General features: G+C 50.6%; 1 protein-coding gene across 4 annotated transcripts; it reads right to left on the bottom strand.

Moving 5' to 3' along the window:
* Window positions 1–2,362: 2,362 nt before the first annotated feature.
* GPKOW (G-patch domain and KOW motifs) lies at window positions 2,363–19,504 on the bottom strand. 4 transcript variants are annotated; one of them, XM_044234541.1, is made up of 12 exons: window positions 19,402–19,504; window positions 9,802–10,290; window positions 8,682–8,836; window positions 8,458–8,582; window positions 6,500–6,609; window positions 5,490–5,703; window positions 4,705–4,837; window positions 3,907–4,036; window positions 3,582–3,705; window positions 3,423–3,492; window positions 2,811–2,896; window positions 2,363–2,714 (listed from the first exon to the last, which is right to left on the bottom strand). In XM_044234541.1, the coding sequence occupies exons 2-12, from the start codon at window positions 9,966–9,968 to the stop codon at window positions 2,580–2,582; spliced, it is 1,449 nt and encodes a 482-aa protein (XP_044090476.1). In that variant the 5' UTR covers window positions 9,969–10,290; window positions 19,402–19,504; the 3' UTR covers window positions 2,363–2,579. The 4 variants fall into 4 exon arrangements, with proteins under 4 accessions (XP_044090476.1, XP_044090478.1, XP_044090475.1 ...); XM_044234543.1 differs by lacking the exon at window positions 19,402–19,504 and adding an exon at window positions 18,299–18,390 and having other exon boundaries at window positions 3,907–4,012; XM_044234540.1 differs by lacking the exon at window positions 19,402–19,504 and adding an exon at window positions 18,299–18,389.
* Between the last annotated feature and the right edge of the window lie 1,344 nt (window positions 19,505–20,848).

Genomic DNA, 20,848 nt, shown 5'->3' with positions numbered 1-20,848 from the left:
TAACTGCCTGTTCTCTGCCACCAAGCTCAGCCCTGGGCAACAGTCCTAATTGCCCCAATAATTCGCTCCTCTCTGAAAGGCAAAGAGGCTGCTTCTTGCGTCTGCTGCCACTGGTCCTGTCTGCGCTGGTCCATCTCTGCCCTGCAGTGTGGCATAAGCTGGCAGTTTCAGACAGTCCCTTCCTCTCCTCCATGTGCCATGACACTTAAAACAGATCTTTCATCAGATTTTAGTTTCGTGGAGTTGACTTTTCTCTCGAGCCTGCCTTCAAATGCAGGGCCTGAAGTTCTTAAATACACCCCCATGTCCAGAACACGCAGCCCTAGCAGAGCATCTGGCCCCTCAACAGACCATCGTGGTTTTGTGTGCTTCTTTTGAGTGGATCCCTCCTGATACCTCAGTTCCAAGATAGGCTCCTCGTATCTCAAGAACTGTGCACAGGATCAGGAAGCTTTCCCGATCTGTCCCTTGTCCATTGGGCACAAAGAGAGACAATAAGGCTGCGCGGTTCTCTTGGCTCTCTGCCTGGTGCTATTTGGCTGCCAAGGTCGCCCCTTTGGCCACAGTTGCTGCAACAACAGCTGTGAGTCTGTGAATTCTCCCCAGGCCACGCACAAGCCAGGGACCATGACCGTAAAATTTGTTCAGACTGGCCTCTTCAACGTCATGGGGGATGAACAAGATGTAGGTGAGAAAGCATCTGCCTTTCCTGCAAAGTCTTTTGAAGACAGGCTCGGGAGAAAACACAGAAAGAGTCTTGCTGTTTTCTCCTGAGCCTGTTCAGCTGAAAGAGTCTTTCAGCTCTTCTCAAGGGTATTACCAAGATGAATTTATTTTGATTTGGAGGAGAGAGGCGGCCTTCATGACAGAGCATAGAACGTACAACAGGACTACTGGACATGTCAGATTGGGAACCTTGAGAAGGCATGACCCTTCCCCACAACATGAAAAATATAACTCAGCCAGGAATTCCGGAGGCAGTGTAGACAATCACCATTATGACTCAGGAACTGGAGCAGTTGGGGGTTAGGGGTTTCCTCTGCTCCCAATCTTGAAAATAGATGAGTTCTGGAATTAATTAGGGATGACAAATCAGTCAGTCCGTAAAGTTCATCTTTGCTAGTGTACTTCACGCTGCGGGGGTATGAGACTGGAAGATTTTCTGGTTATCCATTTCCTTACTTGGCATATGGCCGCTGATGTGGCCAACTCACTGCTTTTTTGTACTTGCTCGATTCTGGCTCGAAGCTGCAGTCCGCCTCTGCTTGGCAGGGACAGCAGCTTAGCTTTTATTGTCATGCTCTGGGGGATGCTCCAGGAGGAGGGCAGATGGGCAAAATATGTGAAGGGGGTTAAGAGGTACAAACTCCCAGTTACCAAAAATAAATAAATAAGTAAACAAATAAACAAATAAATAAATAAGTCAGGGAGATGAAAGGTATACCATAGAAAAGAGTCGGTAATGTTATAATGTCTGGTGAGGACGCTCTGCGTGCTGGGCACGGCGTCATGTGTAGAACTGTCAAACCACTACACTGGACACCTGAAACGGAGATCACATTGGACATCAATTATACTTCAACAATTAAAAAATTTTTTAAAAAAGATTTAATCAGAAAAAAAGAGTTGTAAGAACTTTAATGTGATAATTCAATTATTTAGAAAAAAATTCTCCAGTGCTGTGCCATGTTCTGACCTGTCGTGAGTTTATACCAGTGACGAAGATCTAACTCCAACGCCATTTATGACATCAACAACTTAGTGATCGGGGGTGATTTAGAAGCAACTGTACCTAAAGTTCTTGCTTCCCTTGCTGCTTTTCTATCTCAGCCTGTTAAACAGGAAAAAGTTGAAGGACTGTCTAATAATAACTTTTCTCAGAGTCCAGTTACCTGGAGGAATCAGAGAAGTTTTACCCAGGACACACAACATTTTTTACCATCAAGCCAAAGTTTGGGGACTAAAATGGGGGCCCCAAAGTTAACTGACTGCTCTCGGAGGTAGAGCAAACACATCCTATTTGTGGGTAGAAGCCTCCCTTTCCTCTGGACTCTCTCGTCACCGGCTCAAGATAGCCTCTGGACATCTGATCTGGACCAAGAGTAAAAGCAGAGCCACCGCTGGGATTCTCGCTTGGAAAGCTGTGCAAAGACACGGCATTCCAGACTTCTTAGTATCTGCTCAAGGGACATACTTCATAGCTTCGGTGTTCTGAGAATGAGCTCGTGAGCAGGCAGATCCTTTGGCTTGTCTGTCAGCCCCACAGGGTGGTGGGGCTGAAGCCCTGCATGGCTCCCACCACAGTCAGCCCAGCTCCCGCTTCCACTCAGCTTAGCACACATTTACGATCTCATCATTCTGCTAAGTTTGGGAAATGATTTTTATTACATGCTAACTTCTGGAAAAGTCTCGGCCAGTTTTGAGCCTCCCTTCTGGTCCATCTTTCTCATGCCCTGTCCCTGTCCTTGTCCTGGAGCTTCAGTGCAAGCAGATGGCAGAATGACGACCTCCCCACCTCTGCGAAGACAGGCTTTGCATACTGTACAGTGATGGCAGCAGCCCGGGGGTGGGGCTGCAGGTCAGTCTTCGTCTGAGTCATTGGGGCCCTCGTACTGGCAGACAGCGTCATAGTGAAGCTCCACCAGCTGATTCTCTCTCCGCAGCTGCACCAGGGCCTGGTTCCGTTCTCTGTCCCAGCCCAGCAGACGGCCCACCTGGAGCAGTGGCGGGTAGAGTCAGCAAGGCCAACCCAGACACCGAGACGGCCCTGGCATGCCCCCACCTCCCCCATACCCAGGTCTGGGACTCACCCTTCCAGCCTGTGGCCCCAGCACCACCATCACCCGCTTGCCCTCGACCTTGGGGATGAGGGTCTCCAGCATGACTTCCTTCACGCCTGCAGATGAGGAAAGGGGACTGAGTGAGGCCCTCAGCCAGGGCCAGCCCAGCCAGGGCCCTGTCAGAAGGACCTGTATTCCCCAGAGACACCCTGCACCCTGTTGACAAGTGGGGTCCCACCACCCCATTTCACAGGTGAGGACACCTAAGGAGCAGGTCCTAGAAATAACTCAATAAAGGGAGCACTTATGCATGAAGATGATGGGTGACAACAGATCCCATTTACTGTGGGCATGTCAGCTGCCTGCTCTGCTCAGGGTGTTCCATACAATCCGCACAAGGCCCAGTCCCCAGAGGGAGAAAACAGCTCATTTCCATGCCAGTGTTTGCCCGTGGGGGGAGAGAGGCTCAGATAATCACCATCTCAGAAGCGCCTTGTGCTCCATCAAAAGATTCTGGGCCTTGCAAAATACCTGAGTTCTGCCCAACCCCCAGCCTTTGCCCACGCCAGCCTCTGGGTCGAAGACAGGCTTCCCGTTTGGCCTCCAGGAGGATAACAACCCAGTGGTCACCCTCGCATTCACCTTCCAGGATCCGGCCTTCCTCTGTTCGACACACACAGGTATCTGGGCTGAGGACATCTTCAATCGTCATCTGGGGAGAGGGTCGGGGGTGTGATAATGTCAGACTCACGAGGCCTAGTCCCTGGGGGTGGAGGGGGCACCAGGTTGCAGGGTTCCCACCTTGGTGTTGTAATACTGGCCACCCTTGTACTGCTTGTCCACAAAGCGCACACGCAGGTCCCTGTGCAACCAGTGCTGGCTCCGGGAACCGACCTTCTCAGTCTTGGCTACAGGCTCCCCCTCTCTGTGCGAAAAGGGGCCAACGCGAGGCTTAACTGATCATAGGCATGTTCTGGTCACCCCACCTTTGCGGCTGTGACACCCAGCCGTAGTGCCGTCCCTAGTTTCTTCTATGTGCCTGCCTGGCCCTGGAAGCCTTCTCTGGCTGCTAGGACCTTTCCATAGCCTTGCCTTCTCCCCCCACCCCAGATGCCCAGGGTCCCACCGGTTGGGAAAGTGTTTCCGCTTCCTCTCTGAGTCTTCCCGCCGGCCGGGGAGCTCCTGATCCTGAAGGGCCTTCCATGATGACGACGCTGTTCCATTCTGTTGTCCTGGGGAAATTTTGTTCATCTGGCCTGTACAAGGGTATGTGGAGGAGAACCAGAAAGGAACCCCAGTGCGTCATTCTCTTACCAGGGAGGCTACACCTTGGCCTCCGGCCACCTCCCAGCTGCCTCAGTGTCCCCTCCCACCATCACAACTTTGTCAGTGCCATTAGAAGACTCTTCCCTTCCCCTCAACTGCTGGGCTTCCTTCAGGACACCTTCCTCAGCCACTCCAGCATGTGCTGATCTGAGGCACCATTCCCTAGTGTGGGCTAAGGAAATCCGAGAGCTCTGACAGCACCAGTGTCCCATCTGCCAAACTGCTCCCATCCTGCTGCCATGCCTAGAATGCCTTCCTCCTTGGTCATGGCCTAGTCCCAGCTGCTCTCATGACCTAGAAGAGGGGCTCATCACCTTGAATAGAAAGACCTCCTGAGGACGGGCATAGGTTTCCAAACATGTTTTTTCTTTCTCAGAAAGAGGCTAAAGCGCCAGCATCATTTTTTCTTCAAATCACTTATCTTCATTCTCACCTCCTGACTTCTGACCAGAAATCACACCTGCCAGGCAGACCACTGCCCTTCCCCTCTGCGGATCTCACACCTGCCCCCCACGCCCAAGCCTTACCGCCCGAGACAGGCCCTACCACCCCTGGAATGCTTCTCCAACTCTCCCAGCAAGGTAAGAGGCTCACTCACTGAGATCCAAGGAGTTCTTCTCAAACTCCTGCTGGGAGACAGGCCGCAGGCAGTACTCACTAACTGTCACCATGCGGTTCCCCACGGCCAGGCGAACCATGGCCCGGACATTGTCAGGATCAAGGCCTTCTACCTGAAGTGTTGGTGGGAAGAAGTTAGGCAGGAGTTGAAAGGACTAAACCCGCATTCCTTTTATTTTTTTTAAGATTATTTATTTATTTGCTAGAGAGAGAGAGAGAGAGAGATATCACAAGTAGGCAGAGAGGCAGGCAGAGAGGGGGAAGCAGGCTCCCTGCCAAGCAGAGAGCCCGATGCAGCACTAGATCCCAGGACCCTGAGACTATGACCTGAGCCGAAGGCAGAGGCTTAACCCTCTGAGCCACCCAGGTGCCCCTAAAACCACATTCTTAGGATCAAGCTGTCTAGTCTTACCTCCAATAGGCCTGACCCCTGTGTCTCCCCCACCAGACTGGCCCAAGGTCTGGAACTGGGCCTGGTCTACGTGTCTCCCCCACCAGACTGTGTGCTTAGGATAAACTTTAAAGAATTTAAGTCTCAGGAACATGTGGCATATGTCATTCCCTCTTTCAGTTGGAAACCGAGGCCGAGAAAGGCCCAGCAGGTGGTTCTGAGTTAACCAAACGAGGCAGCAAGCCAGGCAGGCCTCAGAGACAAGGACCCCACCCAGCCTTTCCATCCTAAACCCAATTCTTCCTCCCTCTGACCCTTCCCATCAATCTTCTCTGCTGCCTGTTTTGGGCTCTAGGCATAGCCTGGTTCCTTACCTTCCCATAGAGGCCTCGGTGAGGGCCAGAGAGAACCACCACAGCCCCTCCAGGCACCAGTCCTTGAGGCTGGTCTTCCTTATCTTTCTCTTGCTTCTCATCTGGCTTTGGTAGGTGGTGGGTGCCAGTGAAGACCAGGGCCTGGACCTCATTCAGGCTGGCGCCCAACCCTAACCCCTTCGGCCTCAGTGAGTTGACACGGGGCTTCACCACTCTGCAGGGAACATAGTGTGTGAGCTTGTTGGCCTGGGGGCACGGGAGGTGAGGGAGAGACACAAGTCTTCCGTGTCCCCCTGCCCAACGCCACCCAAATCCCAACTGTCAACATGTTCAAGAATATCCTTCCTGATCTCACATTAGGGCTGTTTTTGATCTATAGAGATAGCAATTTCATTTGGTTCAACCTAATAACACTGGGTATACCATCTACTACATATTATCTATAGTGGGATCTGGGGCAGAGCCCTGAATTCAAATATCATAATAATATTTCTACAGGGGAAGTCATACAAATATTCATACCAAGCAGGAGAAATCAACTATAATATGCTCTGTATCAATTCAGGTCATCTTTGGCTAAGTGGTTTATGAAAAAAATGTGTGATTTTCAGAATTCTTCAGAGTTGAGAATTGAGAAGAAGGGCTCCTAAATCTGTGTGATAACAGCAAACATCTCGTCTATGTTTATCTGGGGCCAGGCCCTGCTGTAAGTACTTTATGTGGATAATTTCACATAATTCTGCAACAGACCTGGGAAGTCAGTATTGTCACTATCCCCATGTTGCAGATGAGGAAGCTGATACTCAGGAAGGTAACCAATACATAAACGGGATCCTGTTACAGTTTCAAAGGGCAAACAGGAGACTGAAACAGTAGTGGAAAGGCTTACCGAACTACTTAGGGTAGTAATATGCCCTCTTCGTACCTGGATGGTTCTGGATGGGCAGTAACCCAAGGGGGTCTTGTTCACTGCCCTGTCTGCTGCCCCATGCCCCTACCCTAGAACTCACTGATTGAAGGTGCGGCCAATGCCCTCGCCAGGTTTCCAGCCCATGCCTCGTAACATGGCCAGCCCATAGGCCTCTACGGGGACTGCCTCGTAATCAGCTTCCTCCGGCACCTACAGGTTCAGCAGAGAAAGGATGGTCAGGCTGGGCCCATGGTGCGCCCTTGGAAGCATGCTTACTAACACCCAATGGGTGATCCTCAGTGCTTCTTTACCAGGAGTTTACCAGCTTCTTTACCAGGTACTTCTTTACCAGGGAGTCCAAGCAGAGAAAACAGTAAGACCAAAGGCCCTGAGGCAGGGCAAGCCTGGTATGTGGGAAGAGCATCATGAAAGTCAACCTGACTGAAAAAGAGATGTGGAGGCAGAGAGGGGTGGTGAGGGATTGATCAGGACGTCTGGGCTGGAGCTGTAGGAGGGGGGCCGCCAAAAGGGGGTCCGTGAAGAAGTTACTACAACAGTCCACATGAGAGATGCTGGTGGCTCAGACCAGAGTGGTAGGTAGGTGCTGGTGAGAAGTGGTTAGATTCTGGATGTATTCTGCAAAGGGAGATGACAGGATTTTGCTCAACGACTGCATATGGTGTATGAAACAAAGAAGAGGGTCAAGAGTGACTCGAAGGTTTTTAGGCTGAGTGAGAGGAAGGGTGGATGGAACTGTGATCCACTGAGATGCTGCAGGCTGGGGAAGGAGAGGAAATGAGAGAAATGAGGCCAAAGTGGGAACAGGATGGAAAGTGAAGTGAAGGTCTTTTTTTAAGATGAAAAAAACCAGGGCGCCCGGGTGGCTCAGTGGGTTAAAGCCTCTGCCTTCGGCTCGGGTCATGATCCCCGGGTCCAGGGATCTAGCCCCACCACACTGGGCTCTCTGCTTGGCGGGGAGCCTGCTTCCTCCTCTCTCTCTCTCTCTCTGCCTGCCTCTCCGCCTACTTGTGATCTCTGTCAAATAAATAAATAAAATCTTTAAAACAAAAATTTAAAAAAAAGATGAAAGAAACCAGAAGACGGATGAAGGCCAATGAGAACAGTTCAGTTGAAAGAGGTGATCTAGGGCTGTGGGAGAACTAGGCCCCAAAGAAGCATTGCTAAAAACTGTGAAAAAAGTGGTGAAAAGGAGGGTCCATGGGTATGACAGACAGACTTGGTTGCTTCTTTAGACGCACCCCAGGTAAGTACCCTATTACCTACACATCCCATCCTCACTCCGTCGACTCCTTTTTATCCCCCAATTCTTTATACTCATTCTAGACACACTGCAGGTTGCTTCACTGATGGACCCACACCACAACTGACCCACTGCCACTGTGCCACTGCTCAGGTTGCTGTTGCCCTAAATACCCACCCTGCACCTCCCTCACTCACTAAAGCTGACCTGTCCTTCCAGGCCTCACTCCTACCACTCTGGTCTGAGAGGCCATCCTTTCCAGCCTGTGCTACTGGTCTCCTTACTTCTGCCTTTGCTTACTACTCTATTCTGCTCATAGTAGCCAGAGAGATCCTGTCAAATCTTAAGTTCTGATCCCGCTCTGCTCAGAAGCCTCTCATGGCTCTCATTTCATTCAGGGTAAAAGCCAAAGTCCTCACCATGGTCCATAAGGCCATGCTTAGTTTAGCCCCTGCCACATCTGACTTCGTCTCCTCCTCTTCTTCATTCATTCCACTCTAGTTACACTGGTCTCCTTGGTGTTGTTAAACATGCCACGCTGAGTCTACCCTCAGGATCTTTGCATTTCCTGTTCCCTTAGCTCCTCATCTTGCTTAGATAATCCCAGAATGTAAGTGTCTTCCACATCGCAGCATCTGGATTCATTTGTTAATGCTTCCCAAAAAGGGCAGAAAAAGAAAGGGATAGGCAGCAGGCCTCTAGTACACACACAGACTTTCCCTGCTATGTGCAGAGAGGCAAGCCTGGCAGACGGGGCAAAGAGAGGCTGGGGTAGGAGGAGTTAGGGGCCAGCTCACTGTCTCAGCCCGGGGCTCGCTGTCTGCCCTTTCCCCGTTAGGGATGCATCCTTTCTGGATCATGGGGATAGCAAGCGTGGGGTCGACACCCGAATTCTCTCTCTCCTCCAGGGACTTCTTGGAGTCTAAGGAAGAATGGGAGGGTGCAATGAGGTCCCACCCTATCCTTCCATTTTCCTCCCCCTCTTCCTTCACTGGGATAACGCGAAGAGCGGATCACTCACCCTCAATGAGCTCCTTCACAGCCTGGGACAGCATCCCATCCACCAAGGTCTCAGTATTTGTGGATGGCCCAGGAGCATGGGTCGGTGGCTGCCTGCGACGGCCATTCTGGATCAAAGGGATGACGAGTTCCTTGGGGGTTTCTGAGGGCTTCACACTGATGTGGACACAGAGTCGTCAGGTTGGGAGAGTAGCATGGTTAGTGGGTTCTGAGCCACACTCCTCCCTCCAGAGAAAACAAAAGAGCCAAACTCACCTCCCACCCCAGATGGACCACACCCTCTGCTCTCCTGTAAGGCCTCTAATGGTGCTTTCCTGGGATTCTCTCCCTCACCCACAACTCTTAAATGTCAGTGCCTTTGAGGAATCAGCCTTCAGTCCTGGACCCTCCTCTGCTCATCCCAAGACTCACTTCCATGACCTTCAAGATGCCTCACAAATCACCGTCTTCAGCCCAGCCTCTCCCCAGATCCAGGGTCCACGTCAATCTCCTGGATGGCTGATTTTCTTCTGGAAGCCTCTCCCTCTGACTCTTTCCTTTTTTTTTTTTATTTTTTAAAAGATTTTACTTATTTATTTGACAGAGAGATCACAAGTAGAAGAGAGGCAGGCTCCCCAGTGAGCAGAGAGCCAGACGCGGGGCTCAGTCCCAGGACCCTGAGATCATGACCTGAGCTGAAGGCAGAGGCTTAACCCACTGAGCCACGCAGGCGCCCCTGACTCTCTTTTCTGAATTAAGCAGATGATGGCCTCTCCCAACCTGAATCTGCCCATTCCACCCCGTCCCCATACTAGAGAAGCTTCACCACTTCGGATGGGACACTAGGGGCCCTTTCGTTCTTCACTCTCTTCCTTCACTCAGAACGCACACACTTCAGGGTCCTCAAGTCCTCAAACACCCCCTCTCAGGAATACATCCTCTTTTCTCAAACGCCACGGCTCTTAGGCCCAATTCCCCCACCTCTCCTGCTCCACACTGCCTGCTTCTCGACTCCAGGAACTTCCCCAAGCTGTGTTTCAGGCGTTCCAGACCACCGCCACCAACACAATCAACTTACATTCCACCCTCCCGGTTGCACCCACCGCACCGAACTCCAAGGGATAAAAGACCCGACGCTTCACCTTTGCAGCTCCCTCCCTTCCACGGTCTTCAAGAAATCCTTCTCCTCTGGAGCCGCACCCGCGTCGTCTGCCAGCCGTCTCCGGGCAGATGTGCGACTGAAACTGAATGAAATTGGGGCAGCGGAGGATCCCGACGGCCGCAAAGCGTCCTCTTCGGCATCCGCCATCTTGCCCCCCTTTCCCAGGCTAGTGCGCTGCTTGCTGGAAAGTTTAGTTTGCGCTCAGTTTGACCAGGGCCGGAGGACGAGCGCTAGAACTACCTTTCCCACAGAACACTGCGGTACCAGCCGCGAAGTTGAAAAAGGGGCCTTAGAAAGTAATTGTCGCTCTTTTTACTTCATAGGAGCGCGTCGCGCCAAGCGTAAAGGGAAATGTAGTTCTTGGGTGAGGTAGATGGGGCAGAAGTCGATTCATTCTTGCAGGTATTCCTTCCTCGGAGATCAACAAGTATTTATTAATTATCTACTGTGTGCATGTTACTGTGCCCTCCTGGTATGGGGAAATGTAGATAAAATACATCATTAAGAAAAAAATCTGTGAATGCCAGTTGTGTACAATAACAGACATTTAAATTGTGCCTACCAATGCCAGATTTAATACACAAGCTCTGGATTCAGATATTAGTAAAATAGACATCCTCCTTTCTAAATATTCCAGTGGGGAACAATAACACTTAAACAGATATTTTACACACACACACACACACACACAGTTGACCCTTGAACAATGCAGGGGTTGGGGGTGTCAATCCCCTGCCCCCACAGGTGAAAATTTGAGTAACTTTCGACTCCCCCAAACTTAATTACTAACAACCTACTGTTAACTGGAAAGCTTAATGATAACATAAACAGTAGATTAACACATATTTCTCATCTTACAGGTAATATTTTTTGGGGGGGTTGTTGATGATGATTTGTTTTTAAGTAGGCTCCATGCTCAGCATGGAGCCCAGCGGTAGGGCCTGAACTCACAACCCTGAGATCAAGACATGAGCTGAGGGCACCTGGGTGGCTCAGTTGGTTGAGCGCCTGCGGTCAGCTCAGGTCATGATCCCAGGGTCCTGGGATCGAGCTCTGCGTCAGGCTCCCTGCCCAGAAGGAAGCCTGCTTCTCCTTCCCCCACTTGCCCTGCTTGTGTTCCCTCTCTCTCGCTGTCTCTGTCAAGTAAATAAATAAAATCTAAAAAAAAAAGAAAAGAAAAGAAATGTGCTTTGGGTAAGTAGTGCTGGTCAGGCATAGATTACAAGATGATCAGGGGCCTAACTTGACTTTTCTCATGTCAAAAAAAGCTATGCCTTATCTTTCTTTTTCCAGGGATCCCTAACTACTTCTGCTTATATTACCAACATTAAATATGTTGTGAGAGCAAGGTTCTTTTTTTTTTTTAAAGATTTTATTTATTTATTTGACAGAGAGAAATCACAAGAAGGCAGAGAGGCAGGCAGAGAGAGAGAGAGGGAAGCAGGCTCCCTGCTGAGCAGAGAGCCCGATGCAGGACTCTGAGATCATGACCTGAGCTGAAGGCAGCGGCTTAACCCACTGAGCCACCCAGGCGCCCTGTGAGAGCAAGGTTCTAAGGCTCTGAAAGATTAATGGGACAGATTCCTCTTGTGTCAGACCATAAAGAGATATGGAAAATGAAAGGGCCCCATGAAAGGCCGTTTTTTTTTTTAAAGATTTTATTTATTTATTTGACAGAGAGAGATGACAAGCAGGCAGAGAGGCAGGCAGAGAGAGAGGAGGAAGCAGACTCCCTGCTGAGCAGAGAGCCCGATGCGGGGCTCGATCCCAGGACCCTGAGATCATGACCCGAGCTGAAGGCAGCGGTTTAACCCACTGAGCCACCCAGGTGCCCGAAAGGCTGTTTTCTGAACTGCTGTTTTACCCCTTTTCTTGCTTCTATTGCTAGGATCAGCACACCTGTCTTACACATTCCTTGTAATACAAACAACCTATGTTCTCACTTTGTAAGGATTGAGGAGTTAATGATTTCTTTGGAGCCTTCCGGCACAACAGATAACTTCTTCTTTTAATATTATTTATTTTTTAAGATTTTATTTATTTACTTGACAGAGAGAGAAAGAACACAAGCAGGGGGAGTGGGAGAGGGAGAAGCAAGCTTCCCGATGAGCAGGAAGCCCAATGCAGGGCTCGATCCAGGACTCTGGGATCATGACCTGAGGTGAAGGCAGCTACTCAACGACTGACCCACCCAGGTGCCCCACAATAGATCACTTCTAAGAAATGACTAGGTGAGGCCATTATGTGCATATTCTAGACCACGGGAGCTAGAATCTTGATGCCAAGACTCCTTATAAGTGACTTATGGAGGACACCTGGACCCTTATAGTTCTGACCAGTTTCCATGTGTCTGAGGGGACACTTACATCAGACTACAATCCTCAGTAAAAGCCCCAGACGAAGCAAAAACAAGACACTCTCCTTCCCTTCTGAGTCTCCCAGACGCTCTGTATCTGCACTCTCTCTATATCTTCAATAAACTCTGCTTTTACATCCTCTTGGCTCACATTTGATTTCTATCCTGTGTGACACCAAGGACTCTCTTGGCTGGTCCTGCAGGAACCCCTCTGGGTCCTTAGACCCAACCTGCATACATCATTAAGAGCTTGTAAATTAGGGACGCCTGGGTGGCTCAGTCCTTAAGCGTCTGCCTTCGGTTCAGGTCATGATCCCAGGGTTCTGGGATTGAGCCCTGCATCGGGTGCCTTGCTCAGCTGGAAGCCTGCTTCTCCCTCTCCCACTCTCCCTGTTTGTGTTCCTCTCTCACTGTCTCTCTCTCTCTGTCAAATAAATAAAAATAAAATCTTTTTAAAAAAAGAGCTTGTAGGTGCCTCAGTGGTTTAAGGCTCTGTCTTCGGCTCAGGTCATGATCTCAGGGTCTTGGGACTGAGCCCCACACTGGGCTCTCTGCTCAACGAAAGCCTGCTTCCTCCCTTCTCTCTGCCTGCCTCTTTGCCTACTTCTGATTTCTCTCTGTCAAATAAATAAATAGTCTTTAAAAAATACTTTAAAAAAGAGCTTGTAAATTAGAAGATTGATATTTAAATAGTCACCAGAAAGAATACGAGGTATCTGCCAAAAGTTCATCCCAAGGAAATCATTAAAGATGTGTGAAAAGATTTTTCTAAGTTTATTTAACAACTCTCTATACTTGGGACGCCTTGCTGGCTCAGTTGGAAGGGCATGGGACTCTCAATCTCGGAGTGGTGAGTTCAAGCCTCACGTTGGGGGTAGAGATTACTTTAAAAACTAAAATCTATATGGGTGCCTGAATGCTTCAGTTGGTTGAACATTTGGCTCTTGATTTTGGCTTGGGTTGTGATCTCAGGGTTGTGAGAACGAGCTGTGGATGGGCTCTTCGCTCCAGTGCACAGCTGGCTTGGGATTCTTTCTCTCCCTCTCCCGACAGCCCCTCCCCCAGCTTGTGTACACACACTCTCTCTAACTAAAGTCTTATAAAAATATATAAAAAATAGGGGCGCCTGGGTGCCTCAGTGGGTTAAAGCCTCTGCCTTCGGCTCAGGTCATGATCTCAGGGTCCTGGGATCGAGCCCTGCATCGGGCTCTCTGCTCAGCAGGGAGCCTGCTTCCTCCTCTCTCTGCCTGCCTCTCTGCCTACTTGTGATCTCTGTCAAATAAACAAATAAAATCTTTAAAAAAAATAAAAATATATAAAAAATAAAATCTTAAAAAAAAATCTCTACACCCAATGTGGGGCTTGAACTCATCACCCTGAGTTCACGAGCTGCATGCTCCTCTAACTGAGCCAGACAGGTGCCCCATGAAAAGATTTTTTTAAAGATTTACTTATTTATTTTAGATAGGTGGGGGAGGGCAGAGGGCGAGGGAGAAAGAGAATCTCAAGAAGACTCCTCACTAGTTGGGGAGCCTGACAAGGGGCTCAATCCCCTGACCCCCAGATCATGACCTGAACTGAAATCAAGAGTTGGCCCCTTTACCTACTGAGCCACCCAGGTGCCCCCCAGAATATTTTAAAAATAGAAGTTCTAGTATTTTCTTTCCTTTTTTTGGTAAGATTTTTATTTATTTGTCAGAGAGAGAGAGAGCACGAGAAGGGGGAAGGGCAGGCAGCGGGAGAAGCAGGCTCCCAGCTGAGCAAGAGGGGCTCCTAGGATCGTGACCTGAGCCAAAGGCAGTCACTTAACCGACTAAGCCACCCAGGTGTCCCCCCAAAAAGATTTTTTTAAAGATTTTATTTATTTATTTGACACACAGAGAGAGATCACAAGTAGGCAGAGAGGCAAGTAGAGAGAGAGGGGGAAGCAGGCTCCCTGCTGAGCAGAGAGCCCAATGCGGGGCTCAATCCCAGGACCCTGAAATCATCACCTGAGCTGAAGGCAGAGGCTTAATCCACCGAGCCACCCAGGTGCCCCAAAAAAGATCTTTATATGAGATTCATCATGGTATTATTTCTTGTAGCAAAACATTGAAAACCACTTAAATGAACAACAGAAGGGGACAGGGTAAATGAATTACAGCACATTCCTTAGATGGAACACATATACTAGAATCTTTAAATGTAAAGCTGTAAATATGCTTAAATTAAAGTGGGACATAATCACAGTGTTTGGAAAGTAGAATAACATGGCGGGTCACAGGACAGTCTTGAAAACAAGAAGTACAATAATTAATCTCGTGGCCATATTTCCAGGCTTAGAAGCCCTGGGCATCCTTAAAGATACCTAGCAGATAAAGACTATAAAGCAGCTTTTATAAATGTCAATCTAAATAAAAAGGCAAACTGAGGCAAGCTCAAAAAGATTAGTTAATTTGGGAATATCAGAGATTGACACTGGACACCCGAACTGTAGCAAGCTACAGATGAGTCCCAAATTCCAATTCCTCTGCTATTCCTAAATAAACTCATCATTGTGAGCTTGCCTCAGTTTACCTCTTTATTTAGGTTGACATTCCTTGGAGTCAGAAGTGGGAGCCAAAAGAGTTGATCCCCAAAGAATGATAATCCAGGGAATCAAGTGAGGTACCCACATGGAACCCCTTGCCCTAATCACTTATATGAGTTACACTTTACTTCCAAATTGGTGAGTCTCCTTTAAGATTCTGAACTCCCTCCCTTTGGTTGAGCTTTCTGACTTTATTCAGGATCTGTTTAAAGACTTCTTTTTTAATTGTTTATGTTGTTTTTTTGTTATTCTTTTTAAAAAGATTTTTATTTATTTATTTGACAGAGACACAGCTTGAGAGGGAACACAAGCAGGGGAGTGAGGGGGAGAAGCAGGCTTCCTGCCAGCCGGGAGTCCGATGTGGGGCTCTGATCCCAGGACTCCGGGATCATGACCCAGACAAAAGAAGCAGCTCAATGACTAAGTCACCCAGGTGCCCCTAAAGACTTTGGGTTTTTTTGGTCAGTACTCATTTCTCTTAGTGAGTACTAGTTTGGTGAATACTCCTTTGTTTTATTATTGGAAGCACATCAGAATTTTGGTGTAATTCCTTTGGAATTCTTGGGAGTGTTAAAAAGAAAGCCATTGGCCCAAGGTGGAGTCACTTGCCCTCAGGACAGCAAACTAAGAATTAATTGCAATTTCAACCTCTTCAGGAGTGGAATTTTAAATCAATCAATCTGGAATTTTCTGGTCTGCACCAAAGAGGCCACCTCTCACATGGGGCCCTCTCATTCCCTAAAGCAAGATCAGCTAATCTGGATGGTAAGAAACCCCTTGTCCTACCTCTTCCCATAAGGGGAAGCGACCTTGCCTGAAACAGTACTTTCTTTTCTTTTTTTTTTTTTTTAAAGATTTTATTTATTTATTTGACAGAGAGAGATCACAAGCAGGCAGAGAGGCAGGCAGAGAGAGGAGGAGGCAGGCTCCCTGCCGAGCAGAGAGCCCGATGCGGGCCTCGATCCCAGGACCCTGAGATCATGACCCGAGCCGAAGGCAGCGGCTTAACCCACTGAGCCACCCAGGCGCCCTGAAACAGTACTTTCTTTACTGTTGCTAACAATTTCTTGCCCCATCTTCCTTCATATGAAAACCTTCCATTTTGGGGGTGGCTGGATGGCTCATTCGCTTAAACACTGGACTATCAGTTTGGCTCAGGTCATGATCTCAGGGTCCTGAGATGGAGCCCTGCATCTGACTCCATGCCCGATGGAATATGGGGCTTTCTTTCTCCCTCTGCCCCTCCCCCTGCTCACATGTTCTCTCTCTCTCTCTCTCTCTCTCCCTAAAATGGATCAATAAATCTTTTTTTTAAAAGATTTTATTTATTTATTTGACAGACAAATCACAAGTAGGCAGAGGGGCAAGCAGAGAGAGAGGAGGAAGCAGGCTCCCTGCTGAGCAGAGAGACCCATGGGGGGCTCGATCCCAGGACCCTGAGATCATGACCTGAGCCGAAGGCAGAGGCTTTAACCCACTGAGCCACCCAGGGCCCCTGGGTCAATAAATTAAAAAAAAAACCTTGCATTTTGTATACCTCCTCTCAGACCTCCTCTCTCCTTGTTAGGTTAGATGCTCACCAATTTATGAGTTGCTTACTAAAACCAATTATGGGGCCCCTGGGTGTTTCAGTCCTTAAGCATCTGCCTTTGGTTCAGGTCATGATCCCAGGGTTCTGGACTGAGCCCCGCATCTGGTGCCCTGCCCAGCAGGAAGCCTGCTTCTCCCTCGCCGGCTCCCCCTGTTTGTGTTCCCTCTCTCACTGTGTGTGTCTCTCTCTGTCAAATAAATAACTAAAAAGTCTTTAAAAAATTAAATCCTTGGGGCTCCTGGGTGGCTCGGTGGGTTAAAGCCTCTGCCTTCGGCTCAGATCATGATCCCAGGGTCCTCAGATCGAGCCCCACATCGGGCTCTCTGCTCTGCGGGGAGCCTGCTTCCTCCTCTCTCTGCCTGCCTCTCTGCCTAGTTTGATCTCTGTCTGTCAAATAAATAAATAAAATCTTTAAAAAAATTAAATCTTCACATTTAGTTGATTTTTTTTGCTCCTTAGTGGATATTAGAACTAGTAAACAAGTTTGGCAAGGTTACAAAATCAATATACACAAATTAAGAATGAAATTAAGAAAATAATTCCATTTACAGTAGTCTTAAAATAATAAGATACCCAGGAATAGGTTTTTATTTTTTTATTTTTAAAAATATTTTATTTATTTATTTGACAGACAGATCACAATTAGGCAGAGAGGCAGGCAGAGAGGAAGGGAAGCAGGCTCCCCACTGAGCAGAGAGCCCAATGTGGGGAGAGCCTGATGTGGGGCTAGATCCTAGGACCCCGGGACCACAACCCGAGCTGAAGGCAGAGGCTTTAAGCCACTGAGCCACCCAGGCACCCCATATTTTTAAAAAAAATTTTTTAAAAATTGTATTTATTTATTTGACTGAGTGAGAGATCACAAGTAGGCAGAACTGCAGGCAGAGAGAGAGGGGGAGGCAGGCTCCCTGCTGAGCAAAGAGCCCGGATGCTGGGTTCCATCCCAGGACCCTGAAATCATGACCTGAGCCGAAGGCAGAGTATTAACCCACTGAGCCACCCGGGCGCCCCCAGAATAGATTATTTAAAAAGAACTATGAAAACTGTACTGCAAAAACTATAAAACATTATTGAAAAAACATAACAAAGACTTAAGTAAAGGAAGAGACACGCAATACTAAGGGCCTGTGCTGGATTCTCAACCTGGTCCTTGATTACTCTCCTGCAGCTTCCATCGTTATCTACCACCTCTCCCTCAACCTGTGCTACCAAGATTCATTAAGGAAGTTTCCAGCACCAGGGACTGTTCAAGTACCCAAAAGTATCCACAGGTTTTTCCACATTTTTCTGTATTTGCCACACCAGGAATTCTGTATGAGAGACGAGAGGGTCCTGAGACAAGTGCCTCTTGTAACACGTAATCGTCCTGTTCATTTAGGAATCGCATGCTAAAGACTGCTGGAAGGAAGAGGCTAAGAAAGCTGTTGGTGACTTTACTAACCTAGGTACAACCCTCTAAATTTACATTCTAGCCTCGGCTCTTCCGACTCACATTCAGCCCGGACCACAATTTAATTGCCTAGACAGTGCCCCAACAAGTAATTCTCCAAGTGTCACTCACATGAATAACTACCCAGATCCCCCCCAACTTCCTAACTACTCCTGGTCCCGGCTATTTGAAAACACCTCCAGATCTTCTTCCTACATCCATCTAATAAGGCGAAGATCCTGCTCCTCATATTACACCCTTAGGTCCTTCCTGGAGCAGCGGGGTGCAATGCAAGATTGGGGCCCTGACCTATAAAGTTAAACCCATTCCGGACATTTCGAGTCCCGCCCCCTGGCATTTATAGGCTCCACCCGCATAGAATGTACTTTTTATCCAAGCCCGCCCCTCAGCGAACTGCCCGCCCCCAAACTCTCCAGGCCCCACCTCCTAAAAAATGCCAAACAAAGTCCCCATTGACAGAGATTACCATCTGGCCCTGCACCAACAACTAGCCAATGGGACATTGACGTACCGCAATCACTTTTCCAGGGTCACCTCCCGGAGGAATGTTCTCGGATAATGCCAAGGCTCCGCCCCCTCGAAGCGTCCTCCGAGCCCCGCCCCGCCGCCAGTGGCACCCTTTGGCTCCACCCAGAGAAGTAACCAGCAATCCCGGTTCTGCCAGTTCTGAATCCTGCCCCACTCACATCCCGCCCCCCGAGAGGCCCCACCCTACCCGCCCCACGCACTCTCTCGCCTTGGGGCGTACCAGCGCCGCCACGTCGGCCACAGCTCTGGCCGCCAGGTGGCGCGCGCCAGGAGCTCCAGAGCTCTGGAGCCAGACCGCAGGGGGAGGTCAGCACCCCCCCCCCCGAGCCTCGGCGAGCCCCCACGCTCCCCGACGTCCGAAGACCTAGAATGCCCCTCAAGACCTTCGGAACCCCCCGACCACTCCCTCGATAGTTCCGCAGGCCCCTCTCAACTCCCGCGACCCCCCGCCATCGCGGGTATGCCCGCGGACCCCCGCCCGATACGCTCATGATATCCCTGGAGAGAGCTAGCTGACCGAAATATTTCTGGACACGTCCCAGCACCCTGGGACTATTTCTGGAGGTCTCCAACTGCCCCTTCGTAACCCCAGATTCCAAACTCTTCCCGCACAGGAGCGAGAGGGACCCCGATTCCCCCCAGATGTCCCGACAGAAGACGGTCTGCCCCCGCTGTGGCCCTGGCACCCCCGAGGCCCCTTCCAGATCTCCTAGGCAAACCTGATGGCCCACGTAGCCCCAACTGCCGCTCCATTTATCCCCAGAGGCCCCCGCCTAACCCCCCGCAATTCACTACGGACCCTGAGTGGCCAGGCGTCCCCAGTGACCCCGGGCAGACCCCTCTGGCACATCTCCCCAGAGACTTCTGAGAGCCCCCGGGTCTGGTGCGCAGCCCCGCGGTGCGATGCGGTGCGGTGCGGTGCGGGTCGGGGACCTGGAGTCTAACCCGGGTCACCGGGCACCCGCCCCCACTGGGGCGCCAGGGCTGCTTTGTTTACCACCTGTCGGAAGGAAAAGGTGAGGCGCCGACAGGCGGGGCATGGGGTGTCAGGGACGCGCCCAGTCCCTCCCCACCCAACCCCCGTACCTCCTCTGCTCCCCCTAGGGTCCGTGGCGCCCCTCGCGCGCGGCTCCATGACCCGAAGTCCGCCGGCTGGACGCAAGGCCGCCAGCGACGCGTTTGGAGCGCCTGGGCGCGCTCACCTGGCGGCCCGCCCGGGCCTGGATGCGGCTGGGGCCGGCCGGTCCCGTGCCTGGCGCCCCGACCCGCGCGCTGACCTACCTGGCCGCCGGCGAGGAGGCCTGGCAGCGGGAGCCAGCGCGAGCTCTGGGCCTCGCTCTGCCTCAGGCGCTGCCTCGGTGAGCCCCGAAGCCTGCGCTGGGCTCCTTCTCCCACCCAGGAGGGGTTGTTAGTCCACGAGCGAGAAGAGGAGGGGAAGTCGAGGCCCAGAGAAGTTAAGGGCCCCGCCTGAACTCTGACAACTAAAAACGGGGGTGCAGAAGTGGAGCCCGCGTTTACCAGGGAATTCCGCAGCCTCCCACGGAGCTTTGCTCACAGTAGGACGGGACCTCAGCAAATTTGCAGTGAAACTTTTCTACTCGGGAAGTGGAAGAGTCTGTTGGGCTAGGCAGGGGCGGGGACGGGGGGGGCGTCGGGGAGGCGTCCTTTGGAGCCTTGGGGTCCATGGGAGGGTTTGGGGCCCTGACCATGATAGGGTTGGGGGACTCCAAAAGCCGGGAAGGGCGGGTGCCCTTGAGAGTGGAGAGGCGGTGGGGGCCTCAACTTGAGTAGGCTTTCCAGGCCCATGGGTGGGAAGGGTCGCCAGCCAATGAGAAGGGAGAAATGAGGCCCCTCTTAGTTATTAAGAGTGAAGGGTGGCCTGGAGACAGAGGTCCGGATGGGGGAGCACTTGGGCACAGTGCTATTGGAATGGAAGGAGGAATGGGGTGCGGTGAGAGAGAGCCTGTGACCGCCACTCTGTGGAGGAAGAAACCGGGACCACAGGGGCTCAGAGACGTCTCAGTCCAGGGCCCCACAGCCAGCCATCCACAGTGCACGCCTCAGGTGGCTTATCCCCAGCGTTCACTGGGGCTGACTGTTTCACTCTGGGCCCTGGACGCACTGTGTCCTGATGTCCATTCTGGGTGGCCGGGCAGCCTCTGTTGTCCACCTTTCAGGGGCCTGGTGTTGTTAGGTGAGAGGGGTTGAATGGTCCCTGCTTCCCTTCCTCCTCCCACCCCGGACCTGACCTTGTCTTCGGAGAGGATACACTGGACCGCATTCATTGTCTTTCCCTGTTCTAGATGAGACTTTAAGCACTGAGGATGGGTAGCATAGCTTCCAATCTGGGGCTCATGGCTCTGGGAACTGGTGGTTGAGATAGAGGGGTACTTACGTTCTGGGGAAAGGGAGCTTGAGGCTCCGTAGATTGGTGGATGGTAGGTTTTGCAGGCTCCGTGCACTGTTGAAAGGTCAGGATAGGGGGATAGTAAGGGGAGGCTTCCAGACATTGGCAGCCTCAGTGCGTTGGAAA

Source organism: Neovison vison, chromosome X, assembly GCF_020171115.1.
Source record: "Neovison vison isolate M4711 chromosome X, ASM_NN_V1, whole genome shotgun sequence".
NCBI classification, from domain to species: Eukaryota; Metazoa; Chordata; class Mammalia; order Carnivora; family Mustelidae; genus Neogale; species Neogale vison.
This window is presented reverse-complemented; position numbering and strand designations above follow the sequence as displayed.

What these genes read in the sequence shown, in the direction of transcription:
- GPKOW (XM_044234541.1), bottom strand. Translation starts at nt 9,968, where the DNA reads ATGGCGGATGCCGAAGAGGACGCTTTGCGGCCGTCGGGATCCTCCGCT. An exon ending in ATTGGCCGCACCTTCAATCA is followed by an intron (nt 5,704 to 6,499) that starts GTGAGTTCTAGG and finishes TGTTCCCTGCAG; the next exon opens with AGTGGTGAAGCCCCGTGTCA. An exon ending in TGGGGCCACAGGCTGGAAGG is followed by an intron (nt 2,715 to 2,810) that starts GTGAGTCCCAGA and finishes CCACTGCTCCAG; the next exon opens with GTGGGCCGTCTGCTGGGCTG.